Source organism: Lagenorhynchus albirostris, chromosome 5 (assembly GCF_949774975.1).
Source record: "Lagenorhynchus albirostris chromosome 5, mLagAlb1.1, whole genome shotgun sequence".
NCBI classification, from domain to species: Eukaryota; Metazoa; Chordata; class Mammalia; order Artiodactyla; family Delphinidae; genus Lagenorhynchus; species Lagenorhynchus albirostris.
Genome location: NC_083099.1, coordinates 79,237,212 through 79,250,689, shown reverse-complemented (window position 1 = coordinate 79,250,689; position 13,478 = coordinate 79,237,212). Strand labels below are relative to the sequence as shown.

Sequence of the window (13,478 nt, the reverse complement as noted above, 5' to 3'; positions counted from 1 at the left end):
AGGGAGACCAGGAAGTAGAGTAGGGGCTTGGGGGTACACAAAGAATCTTTTCCAGACCTCCAATCGCCTTTACACCTCAGTCTGTAGACTGCACTAAATAAGACAGATTGAAAGGAAAGTCATATGTATACAATTAAAAAGTAGCTTATGACTAGGGATCAATTACCAATGAAAGGGTCTGAAATCTTCAAAACTTACCAATCAAGAAGTCTCCATCTGAACTGTAAAAGCATCTGAAACATATAGAATAATTCCTATGATTTTCAGTTTTAACACTGTCCAGGCAAATTAATTCACTGCACAAATTATTGCTTAGTACCTGGTATGTGCTAGGCTTAGTGCTGGGTGTAAAATGATGAGCAAAATGACCCCATCTCTGCCCTCATGGAGCCTTAGAGTCTAGTAGGAAGTCAGACAGCAATCCAACAACTACAGAACCATATCATCATAAACTGTAATGGCACTGTGAATGTCACGTTCAGGGGACTGAAAGAATAATGAACCTGATATAGTCTGAGGAGGCAGCCAAGGCTTCCCTGAAGGGGGAATGTCTGACCTGAGATCTGAAAAAATCATCTAGGCAAGGGCTTGGGGATGGGATGGGGGTGGGGTGGGGAGAACATTCCAGAAGGAACAGCACAGGCACCTGCTCTGAGGCAGAAAGGCACATGGCAGGTAGAAAGAACTGAATGAAGGCTAGTAGCTCAGGTAGACAGACAGGAGGAGCCTGGTATGACGCTGGACCCTGAGGGACATCTCCAGTGCCTTGTCATAGGGCCGTGATTTTGGCCCTGATTCATGGCTCAGAGAAGTTAAATGACTTGTCCTAGGTTGCTCAGCCAAGAAGAATGGATTGGGCTTTGGACACAGCCGTCTGGTTCCAAAGGTAGTGTGCAAAACTGCTATGATATTCTGCTTCCCAAAGAGAAGGCAAAAATGACTTTTATGGAAGTGTTTCTGATTTTGAAAAAAAAATCTAATATGTAAGTTCTTTTATTTAGGATCTTTAAGCTTACGCAAAGTTATTAGCTGAAGCCAAAGTCTGCCACCAACAGGTAGCCCTAATGGCTGCTCATACAGTATGACTTTGGACTCAAGAACAGCCCTGGGGAACCTTAGAAGTTAAGGATATTCTGACTCAAACCTGATTAAAGTCAAGGTTTGAGTCAGAATACTTAGACTACTCCTGCTTTCAGTGCTCCATTGTCCCTTTTGTATTTGTATTGTTATGTGACATTCTTATTTATGCCACAGAAGTCAGTCAAGATAGAAATGCTCATTTATTGTCATTATTTTAAAATGTATATCAAGATTGCTCTGGGGTAAAAAAAAAAAAATAGTAACAAAAACAACAAACCAGCCTTCACCCTCTTGCCAGTAGCTCTTGGGGAAGGGGGCTCTCGTGCCATAGCTCTGAGCCACTTACCTGTTCCCCATGGAGGTGTTGCACAGGAAAATGTGGACAGCAAGCCCATTGTTAGACCTGATATCTCCAGCTCCACACAAGGTGTGCAGACCCTGGGAGAGACCCGTACGAGAGGGAAAGGTGAATGAGGCCAGCCCTCCCACTGGTCCCTGAGAGTCACGAGGCAAATTCTACTAGGGTCTTCCCTTTGGGACCAGGGAACCCGGAATTTACTGACTTATGTTTTGTAGATGGTGGCTCACCGTCATTGCCAGGCATGGCCCTAGGTCTGGATTGTCTTAATGGCTCCATCAGAGTTGACCTTACAGAGCATCAATTCATTACTTGGCATTTTATCAGTTTGGTGCTTAAGATCAACCTGAAGGAGAGTTTCCTTTGGAGGTAAAATTAGGCATCTAGGAGGCTTGGGGAGGAAAGTTGCAGCATTAAGGACCAATTAATGCCCCTCAAATATACATTACCATGTGGGTAGCCCTCTGCTTATGAATAGGGTCAGCCCTAATCTTTCCAGAACAGGGTAGAGGAAAGTATTCTGACCAACTGTAATCCTCTCTGCTAATAACCCACAGTCCCAAAGACTTTAACACATGGGCCTTCCCGAAAGGAGGGAGCTCTGTTCCTCCAGATATCTACAATTCACCCAGAGTGAGAGATTTCTTTTTATATTTTAACTCAGTTTGCAAGTTTGGGGCCTATTTAGATGAGCCCACACAGGGCTTGGAGCACTTAATATAATAAAGAATTCAACATGGAACAAACAATTTGGCCTAAGGCTGGGCACCTGGACTCTCCTTAAGTAAGCTATGAGCTGAGCTTGGTGTACAGAACCCTCCCCTGGCTTCTTTGAGCCCCACCTCCTTCTAGCTCCCAGCCTCTCCCCTATATATGCTTTGTTCTGAGCACAGTTGTTCCAATACTCCCAGCACCTATAACTACCAAGCAGAACTTCTAATCAGCATTGTGCTAACTAGAGTTGCCACCCTGAGTCGATGCTATTCTAGCCCAGGGGTCCATTTTGGGGAGTTCATGAAATTGGATGGGGAAAAAAATTATATATGTATTTCACTAATCTCTGACTGAAATTTATCATTTCCTTCAATTAACGTGAATGTAAGCAACAAACCACAGCAGTTTTAGAAGTGCCTGTAACCTTGTACTGATAGAAACCATAGATGATTTTATATCACATTATAGTTGTTACAGATATCCCAAAATATCATTTATGCTCATACTTTTAATAACCATAGTTGTTAGATCTTTTCATAGATCTTGTGATTTAGTGCATTAAGAAGGTAGCATATATATTACTATAAACCAAACCAAATTTGCTATTTTAATATTTTTATCACTGTATTTCAATATAATTGGCTTCTTTGTAATTTTATGTAATTTATTTTATGCATTTAAAAACAAACACAGGCTTAAAAAATAAATAAATAAATAAAATAAAATCACAGGCTTCCAGACTTTCAAAGGAGTCCATGGAACAAAAAGGCTCAGAACCCATGTTCTAGCCAGGAACAAAGAAACGTGAAGTAGGTAAATGCCCAATTTCCATTGGCTGTTTGGAGATGTTGTAAATAGCTCACAAGTGCCCTTTGGTGTCAGTGGCCATATAGTGCCTGTACGTAAGACATCCCTCTGCCAGTCCCAAAAGCAGAGGCAGGTGGTGCTATGTCTGCTGCCTGCCTCCAAGGCTGCTTCTGCTTGGCATCCAGCCTGCAAATGGCTGGATCACTCACCGCAGAAGAGAGTGGTGGGCAGGTGTGGATAGTATTGACTTACTTACACTCACGAAGTCCACTTTCTTCTGAGAGGCTTTTGGAATCTCAAATGGTTTCCATCTCAGCTGGAAAAGAAATACGCATACAGAAAAATTATTTCACAAGGGGAAACCACAGACTTTCTCAATAAATAGCATGAAAAAGGACAGCTGCTCACTCTGTGAGGCTCTGACTACTTGTGATTTTGTTATTTTCAATTTAATAATTATCCATCATTTCCTTAAAGGGGCTCAGTTGGGTTCTGTGTGTGTATGCAGGGTGTATGTGTTGTGTGTGAATGTTTAACCTATATGTATATATATTGTCTTCATTCCTTAGCATTTTATATTACAAAAATAAAAAATCATTGCTTCCTATTTCTTTTAACATTTTGCTCTGGCACATCAGTGAGTTTTGACTGATGCTGCTTTTTATGCTATTTATAATCAGCTCCCTTTCCTGGTGTGCCAGCCTCTCTGTGTGGGCTCCTGACACTGCAGGGGAAGGCTCTACTTCTTACTTCCAGCCCTTGGAGTTTTGAATTATTTCTTTAAGAGAAAGAAAAAGCACCCAGCTGAGATTGGATTTGGTAAATGCAGTACCAGGTTCAGTTTCTTCACCAAACCCCGTGTTTGTCCCCAGGCTGCCTGCCGGTTCAGTTTAAATCACAACAATCTTTAATTTAATAATGAAATGATCTAAGCAAGTAGGAAATAAAATCAGCAGGTCTGAGCCCTACTAGAAGTGTCAGCCCAGCACTTATTAATCAACTTGGCCGCGGGCCTGACCCAGGCAGTCTGGCAGCTGATAAACCCAGCAGCCTCAGGACATCTCATGGAGTGACCTGCACCCCGAGGGCTGGCTCCACTGGTTGCAGTGCCTGGTCAAGGCAGGCCCTCCAGTGGGTCATGGGGCTCAGCTCATTCTGTAGTCCAGAGAGGCAGCTGGGTGGGAAAGGAAGCAGCACGTGGAAAAGGCAGCGCTGGGATGATCCTGCTTCTCTGATGTACACAGTCAGGCAGCAGCCTTTATTTCTTAAAAGCAAAGCAGGATTATCACATTCTGGGACTACTTTAAAAGAATGTAAGAGGTTGACTTGAAAAACATTGTTGAAATCATGCTTCAGAGAGAAGGAAAAGGTTTAGGACTAATTCCACTGGGGATGATATTTCCTGGGGGAGTGGGGGGAACCTGAGACCAAGGATCTAGGAAAGGGTTTCTCAACTCTGGCACTATTGACGTTTTGTGTCAGACAATTCTTTGTTGCAGGGGCTGTCCTGTGCATTGCAGGATGTTTAGCAGCGTCCCTGACCTCTACTCACTGGATGCTGATAGCACTCCCCCAAGTTATAACAGCCAAAAATGTCTCCAGACATTGTCAGATGTCACCTGGGGGACATATATTCCCTGGTCGAGCACCATTGACCTGGGAGGATATTTCCCTGACATCAGCCAGGGCCACAGCTAAGCACTGCTGGCTTTTTTTTTTTTTTTTTTTTTACCATGAACCATTACCTGCTGCTTCCCTGTTTAGTAGCAGCACAGAGTTTGTACACCCAGGAAGATTGTCTGGAAGATAATATTACTTAGAATCTTGGTTCTAAGAGGAGTCATCATTCTAAATTTCCCAATGGAAGGGATTTAAGTATCTAATCAATGGTTACCTGGGCAACCTTTTAGATCTATCCAGAGATTCTAAACCCTGTCAAGCCATGAGAATCACCCAGAGAGTCTTTGAGACCCCAAAACAAATTAAATCAGAATCTTAATTCTGATTGAGAAGGTAGGGCCCAGGCATCAGTATTTTATAAAAGCTCTGTCTTATAAAAAAACTTTAATGTGCAGCTATGGTTTAAGAATGAGCACACCCAACCCAGAGAGCCTGTGATTTTTGTATTGCTATTCATGTTCATGTTCATAAAAGTCCACTTAGTCAACCAACCAATCAACTAAATTGCTGTATCTAGGGCCAGTTACCAAATAGCAAGAATGTTTAAATAATACAAGTATAAGGCTTTCCAAACCTAAGGGAGAAAGAAGAGCAAGAAAAGAGAGAGAAGAAAGAAAAAAAGAAATAAACAAAAGGGAGCAAGTAAGCAAGAGAGAATCCCAGTAATAGGAAAGCACTACCTGGTTTGTTGCACTGACACTGAAACTGAGCAGGACCCTGCAGGGCCCTCCCAGGTGTCCCCTGTTTCTTGTTTGTAGAAAAAAAAAAAAAGGCTTTAATTTGCTAAGCCTTCTCTGAGTTCCAAAGAGCAGGCTCAAGCATTTAATAGGAAGAGAGAGTCACAGGACTCCTGGATCCTCCTCAAGGGATATACATATCTGTATCTGATGCATATCTTTGAGTTGTTCTGCAGAAATTAAGACCCCTACCCAGTAGAAGATGGTGACTATATGCTGACAACAAGCACTTAGACCCCAGACTGGTTGGAACCAGAAGGCTGAGATTCCAGAGACATCACTGTGTTACCTCACCACCAACCAATCAGAAGAAAGTCACACACCCTGCAGTCCTCACCCCAAATTTTGCCTTTAAAAACTCTTCCCCAGAAATCATCATGGAGTTTGGCCCTTTTGAGCATGAGCCACCTTTTCTCCTTGTTTGGCCCTTGCAGTAAATCTTTCTCTGCTCCAAACTCTGACATCTCATTTTGTTTAGCCTCACTGTGCATCAGGTACATGAACTTGGGTTTGACAGCATGACAGCACCTTTGTAGATCTTCCTGAAATTAAAAATACCTGTTGTGGGTAGAAATAAAGTCCTGACCCCTAGAGAAGAGGTTGGTACATTTTGAGTAGGAAAGACTGAACCAGAGAGGCCAATGGGTTGGTTTGGTTAGGTTTTTGCTGGTCAGTTTTTCAAAATCTTCTGTAGCACATCAGTCATGAGGAGAGAGAGCCCGGAGTGGAAGGTGGAAGGGCACCTACATGATGATGTAGGTAACATGCCTTCAATAGGGCCCACATCCTGGATGAGGCGGTGGTCTTGAAGAACCTTCTCTAATGCAAAAGGTGATGCCCTTCAGATGATGGAGATGTTATAGGGAAAGGAGTAATTTATCTGCTGAGTCTGATGGCAGAGGATTGTGCAGGACCTATACTCAGCATATCATGAACAATAATAAAGACCCCAAGGTGGTTCTGATAAACCCAGTACCCACAAGAAGAAGCCAGCTTTGAGTCTTCAGTTAAGAGATTTGGGTCAAGAGTTTTGGTGCAATATCATGTTGAATGTAGGGAGGGAAATTTGAGGAGAGGATAAACAGGAAGAGGCTATGGAGTGGACAGTGGAAACATCTCCTGCTAAAGCCAGATATTCAGACTAACTGCATGCTATGGAGCAGTAACCCTCTGATCCAAGGCCAGCCCAAGGGGACTGTGCACTGGGCTGAGCCAGGAGACCTGGGTTCTGCAGCTGCCTCTGTTCCTCCTATGACCTCTGTTCTTATGACTCTGTGACTTCTGGCAAGTCACTGGATGCTTATTAACTGATTTAATTCTATAACTTTTAACAGTTAATTTTGTTTATATTATTGCTAAAGAAACCCCCAAACAGAATTCAATTATTAACATTTCAAAAACAATGAAATCAGTTGAAGTACCCAATACAATGTCTTGACTATAGTGGATATTAATATATTTGTACTGAATGATTGAATGAATGAACAAATATAAGACACTGAGAACATTGCTAATATCTCAAAAAACAAGACTAAAGCAAATTTGTGAGACTTTTGGAAGTCAAAATGACATTCAGGCAATAGCTAGTAAATTGACAAATGTTTCTAAAAGTCCTGAGATTGTTTCTAAAATATAAGTCAGTTCTTTACACATGTGAAAACCCCTCAGTTCTTCCATATCCTTTCTGATTTTCTGTCCAGTTGTTCTATCAGCTGTTGAGAGAGAGGTGTTGATGTTTCCAACTATAATTGTGGATTAACTCTGTTTCTCCTTTCAGTTCTATCATTGCTTCACATATTTTGCAGCTGTGGTCTGCAAATTCTGTTGGAAAATAAACTCTTACTTACTAGAAGTGAGATGGTCAAAAATAATTTGGAAAGCATCTTCAACAGAGACTAAAGTTAGAATTAAAAATTCTTTAAGGTTACCAAAGGAGTAGGAGAATCATGGCAATATTTAATGATCAGGATTTGAAATTCATGCTCAGGGATGTAAATGAAACCAAAGAATTGGACTCAGTATTTCCAAAGTCAGAAGATTGCGAGGTGTACTGGATGATCTGAGTATCACCTTCAACAGTACATAAGATTCCCTCCAAAGCTGCCTTGGACTCAACTAGATTGGATGAGTTGGATACTCTCAACAACACTGGTGAGCTAGAGGTAGACATATCATTAGAAATTGATAACATCTATCCCAGATTTTGGAAGTAACTTGTAGATGGTTTTGTGATCATAATATGCAAACAGTTGTTAGCAGCAGCTATGGCTAGGAGAGGTCCAGGGTAATGTACTACAGTGAGTTTCAGCCCAGACTAGGGAAGATGGGACAGGGGGATAAAATAAAACAGTGGCTCATTAAATTCTTCAGCAAATCTAGAATCTGAGGAAAAAGGCAACATAATTTATGTGGAGAGAAATCAGGCTTTGGGCGACTCTTTGGCGGTATTAGAGGTAATAGAGCACAGTTAAGGAAGATTCAAAGCATTGTACTTTGTTTAGCCTTTTAAAAGTCTTTCATGAGAAGACAAAAAAAGATGAGCCAGCATAGTATTTAGATGACATTTTTTCATGGATAGAAAACTGGATTCCTATTTGACCTTCCCTTGAGGGTAAAGCTAAGGGCTTTATATCCATTATTCAGCACCCAGAGCATGAAACATAGTAGTCACTCAATAAATATTTGTTGGATGACATTTAATTCTCACAACAACCCTCTAAGGCTCCCATAATTATTATCTCTATTTTAAAGTGACAAGACTAATGGTTTAGAGCAGATAAGTTTTCTTTACTAAGAACTGATACCAACAATTTCTCAGCCTCCCTTAGCAACTTAAACCCTGAGCCCTTTAATCTCAGCCTGTCTTGATCTGCTTTCCAAACCATTCATGATCTCCATGGCTCCCAGGCTTTGCCTCCTTTTAATGGGCTTGTACTTGGTCCTCTAATCTGGGCCCTTATCTACTGCTCCTCAGGTGCTGAGTTGCCTTGGCCCAGTCTGACTCCTGGGACCCAAATCCTGCTAAGGTCCTTCAAAGTCAGCATTCTTGTCCAATCCCTATATATTAACTCATTCAAATGATTTATTGTACCACTCCTTGTGCCAGGTTTTGTGCTAGGTACCAGAGGTGAACATGACAGTCTCTGCCCTCAGGGAACAAGAAAACCCTGCAAGTATGGGCAATTCATGATTGAAAAACAAGGAAATGGATAACTGGAAGTGACTTTGGAAGAGAAATATAAGCAGGAATGTTCCCTCAGGAATAATTCCTGGTACAGGGCATATTTAACATTCTTACACACGAGCAATAAGAGACACACACAATAAAATAATCTGGTTTGCATACAGCTTCAACATCTTTCCAAGCAGTGAAGTGCAAGTTGATGGAGATGTACTTAAAAAGAGCCAGCAAACTGTCCAAAAGGGCTGAACAGGGCAATGTGCACTGCGGTGTTGGCAAGCGCCAGTGAATGCATTTAGAGAAATGTAATCTAGTCTATTTATAGGATGATCGGATCTGAGCTATCAGGGAGTTACTTCAACAAATACTTGTGATTCTACCGTTTGGAAGAAGGCATGTGCTGGACACTGCAGGTTATATGAAAATGATGGAGACATAGATCCTACTCTCAAATACTCTGAGAAATATTGAAAGAGTTCAGTGAAGAAGGTGGTATTTAAGATGAATCTTAAATTATGGGTGGCATTTGGGTGGGTGGATACTTGTGAGGGAAGAAGAGAAAATTCTAAGTAGATGAAAGAGCATAAAGCACCCAGGCAAGAAAATTTAGAGTATTGTCCTGGAATGGTGAAAGTTCCAGTGTGGCTGATGGGTAGAGGACATGGAAGAGAGGGAAGGGCTTGAAAGATACAATAAGAATCACCTGTCGTGGGAGCCTGCACTTGATTGGCTGGGCAGTGGGAGGGAGAGTTAATGGCAGGATTTAAATATTTTTGAATGATAATTTAGTAAGTTGAGTCTGGCAGCAATGTGTGGGATAGGGTGGGAAGACACACAGATCAGTTAGGAGGCCATTTTAACAGTCCTGGTAAGAGGAAAAGAGGTCCAGACCAGGGGTGTGAAGAAAAGGGAGGAGAATACAGATACCAGAGACATCTTGGGAGCAAATGCTACAGCAGTGTTTCTTAAAGTGTGGTCCAGAGCCAATCTGAATGGAAATCATCTAGAGAGACTCCTGTGCATCATCCTAGACCTACTGAATTAGAATCTCTGGGTGGGGAGTCTGGGGAATCTACATTTTCAACAAGTCACCCCGGTAACTTTTATGTAGGTGGGAATCACCATTCTATAGACATGGCACCTAATTCAATGTAAAGAGAGAAAGAAGTTCTCAAAGATGACTCTAAGGATTGGCTGGGCAGTGGAGGGGAGGGGTAATAGCAGGTTGAGTGTGAAAGAATGGTTGTGTCATTAACAGACCTAGAGAAGCCAGAGAGAGAGGAAAGTTTGGATGGGACTATGATGTCTTCAGTATGGATCCTGTTGAGTTGGGACATACACATGGCAATGTCTCCTGTGGGGTTTGAAGTTGGTGGGGAGATTTGTAAAACATATTGCAGAGAGGTAATAGTTAATGTCATGGGAACGAATTATGTTCGTTAGATTTTAAAAAGTAAAACATGTGGAAGATGGCAAGAGGGAGAAGAAGTGGATGCTAGAGTATAAATGAGGTTCTGCAATGAAGGCAGCCCCAGAGTAGCTTCCAAACCCGAGTGGTGGGACTGACTTCCTGCAACATGGCCTACCAGGTTATACCAAGCTTTGGGCTGAAATTAGGTTGGGTGAAGTTAGATATCTATAATTCTACCTGCAGAGATGTATACATGTGGGGATAGGTGGGAAGTGAAGTGGGCTAGAAACCCCCCCTGCTGCTAAAGGAATTCCTCCTCTTAGTTCACCAAAGCTGGGTATTTCTTATAAGCAGCAATTAACCCTTCATCTCTAAAACAGAGTCCAATGAAAGTGGGACTCACTAACTGATAATTGGAAGGAAAGGGGAGGAAGCAAAGGGAGAATTGGGCTGAACTGTCTCCTCCCCAAAATTCGTATGTTGGAGTCCAAACCCCTAGTACCTCAGAATATAACTGTATTTGGAGATAGGGTCTTTACAGAAGTGATTAAGTTAAAATGAGGTCATTTGGGTGGGCTCTGATCAGCATGATGTGTCCTTATAAGATGAGGAAATTTGAACACAGAGACGTAGAGAGGGAAGACTATGTGAAGACACAGGGGAAGATAGCCAACTGCAAGCCAGTCGAGAGGCCTCAGAAGAAACCCAGCTGCTGAAACCTTGATCTCAGACATCTTGCCTCCACAACTGTGAGAAAATAAATCTTTATTGTTTAAGCCACCCAGTCTGTGGTACTTTGTAAAGGCAGCCCTAGCAAACTAATACAGAAGGGAAGGGCCAATGGGGGTGAAAAGAAAGAGAAGAAAAAAAGAAGGTAAGAAAGACAAGAAGGAAGAGGAAGTGAGCAGCAGGAGAGAGTAAGAACTTCCCTTTCTCCCAGGAGGATGATGGAGACAGGGCAGGGGCAAGAGAGTCTAGTTCAGGACCTTGGAGATGGCCTGTTTTGCAGGTTTACACAATGTCACAGAACACAGGAAACGACAGAGATCCAGGAAGAAAAGAGGGTAATCTAAAAAAAAAAAAAAAAGTTCTGATGAACCTAGGGGCAGGACAGGAATAAAGACACAGACATAGAGAATGGACTTGAGGACATGGGGAGGGGCAAGGGTAAGCTGGGACGAAGTGAGAGAGTGGCATGGACATATATATACTACCAAATGTAAAATAGATAGCATGGACATATATACACTACCAAATGTAAAATAGCTAGTGGGAAGTAGTTGCATAGCACAGGGAGATCAGCTCGGTGCTTTGTGTCCACCTAGAGGGGTGGGATAGGGAGGGTGGGAGGGAGACGCAAGAGGGAAGAGATATGGGATGTATGTATATGTATAGCTGATTCACTTTGTTACACTGCAGAAACTAACACACCATTGTAAAGCAATTATACTCCAATAAAGATGTTAAAAAAATAAAAGAAAAGAGGGAAGTCAACTGTTCCAGGCTTTGGGACGTTGAGGAGAAAAGGATTGTATTTAGCCATGGATGATTTATAATAGTAAAAATGGAAACAATCTAAATATCTGACAACAGAGGAATTATAAACATGTATTGGATAATTATGCCACATGAAAAATCATCTACACTCAAAGAGTTTAAAAAGACATGGAGGGCTTCCCTGGTGGCGCAGTGGTTGAGAGTCTGCCTGCCAATGCAGGGGACACGGGTTTGTGCCCCGGTCCGGGAGAATCCCACATGCCGCGGAGCAGCTAGGCCCGTGAGCCATGGCCACTGAGCCTGCACGTCTGGAGCCTGTGCTCCGCAACAGGAGAGGCCACAACAGTGAGAGGCCCGCGAACCGCAAAAAAACAAAAAACCCCAAAAAACCCCACAAAGACCTGGAAAAAAGGCACAAAATATGATGTTTAAATAAATTAAAAAAAGCAGAATGTAAAACTGTATTAGAGAATGATTGTACTTACAGTAAATATATATGTAACTACCTTTTTAAAAATTAAAGTATAGTTGATTTACAATGTTGTGTTAGTTTCTGGTGTACAGCAAAGTGATTCAGTTATACACATATATGTATATATATTCTTTTTCATATTCTTTTCCATTATGGTTTATTACAGGATATTAAGTATAGTTCCCTGTGCTACATAGTAAGACCTTATTGATTATGTATTTTATATGTAGTAGTTTGTATCTGCTAATCCCAAACTCCCAATTTATCCCTCCTCCCCCTTTCCCCTTTGGTAACCATAAATTTGTTTTCTGTCTGCGAGTTTGTTTCTGTTTTGTAAATAAATTCATTTTTATCATATATTAGATTCCACATGTAAGTAGTATGATAATCTCTACTTAGTGAAGTCAGATAGAGAAAGACAGACATAAACAGCATTAATATAAGAGTATGCACAGCCTCTTCCCCTTCCCTTCCCTGCTCCCTATGGAAAATTCTGCTTTGCTCATTCCCACTCCCTCAGTCCTTTGAACTCCAGTCTCACCATGTAGATCAACGTTGTGTGTGTGTGTGTGTGTGTGTGTGTGTGTGTTTGTGTGTGTGTGTGTGTGTGTGTGTGTGTGTGTCCTGGGAAAATGGGATGAGGAACTACACTGTGTCATTTTCTAGAGGCAGAAGGTAGGGGCAGGCAGAGGCAAGCCATGAACAAGTGGTCCAGGCCTGAGGAGCTTGGGGAAGACTAGGTGTGAGAGGGTTGGAGTCTAGGAAAAATTGGGGGATGGGGATTTTGAAAAGTGTTGCTGTGGGTCATAGCCTGGATGCTCCTTAATGTTTTCAGGGGAAGCAAATGAAGATTGGGATTATTTTCAATTACTTTTGGTCTCTGGCTACATGAGACCCCAGACCTTATTTATTTACATATATGTGCAAAGAAAAGGACTGGAAAGAAAGAAACCAAAACACTAGAAGTGGTTAACTCTGCATTGGTGGGATTATTAGGCATTGACACTTTTATGTAAGTTTTGAATAAAAACATGTATTAATGGTAAGGGGTGCATTATTGTTGTTTAAAGAAGGTATACATACTTTCAGTAGAGTGATCTGGGCAGGTTGAATTGCAAAGGGTTAGGAGTGAATAGGGGTGATAAAGTGGGCTTAGATTACTTTCTCAAGAAGTTGCTATGAATAGGAGAGACTTGGGCAAAAGCTTAAAGAGGTGGGAAATCCAAGACATTTTTGGAGGGAGGGGGCTTTTAGGATAGTGAGATCTAAAGAGTCTGACAAATAAGGCATCAAACACCCACTAACAATGTATTGTTTTGAAACATTTTTGATAATTTGTATGTCCTGGAGGCAGAGGGAATTTTATGATATAATCTTTAATTAGCTTTGAGGTGTTTCTCACTTGGTCCAAATGATATTGATTGAGAACTAAAAGGTAATTTCCTCAGCTGAGGCTTAACTGAGTCAAGAGTCTGACTTTCCAACAATTAAGACTTTAGGGCTGTAGTGATAACAAAGATAAACTTTAAAGGACTCTGACG

At 41.7% G+C, this 13,478-nt stretch overlaps 2 protein-coding genes across 4 annotated transcripts in view; both read right to left on the bottom strand.

The window, feature by feature from the left end:
* The window catches only part of HGD (homogentisate 1,2-dioxygenase), a 45,391-nt gene that overhangs the window by 16,771 nt on the left and 15,142 nt on the right, over window positions 1-13,478 (bottom strand). For all 3 annotated transcript variants that reach the window (XM_060150512.1, XM_060150511.1, XM_060150513.1), the window contains 3 exons: window positions 3,216-3,275; window positions 1,427-1,518; window positions 199-233 (listed from right to left, as the gene is read on the bottom strand). In XM_060150512.1, coding sequence (XP_060006495.1) covers window positions 199-233; window positions 1,427-1,518; window positions 3,216-3,275 — 187 coding nt within the window. The remainder of the gene's footprint in view (window positions 1-198; window positions 234-1,426; window positions 1,519-3,215; window positions 3,276-13,478) is intronic.
* Window positions 5,900-13,478, bottom strand: part of RABL3 (RAB, member of RAS oncogene family like 3) — a 68,325-nt gene continuing 60,746 nt past the window's right edge. Inside the window, exon 13 of the transcript XR_009540756.1 lies at window positions 5,900-5,918. The gene's annotated coding sequence lies outside the window, so the exon portion shown is untranslated. The remainder of the gene's footprint in view (window positions 5,919-13,478) is intronic.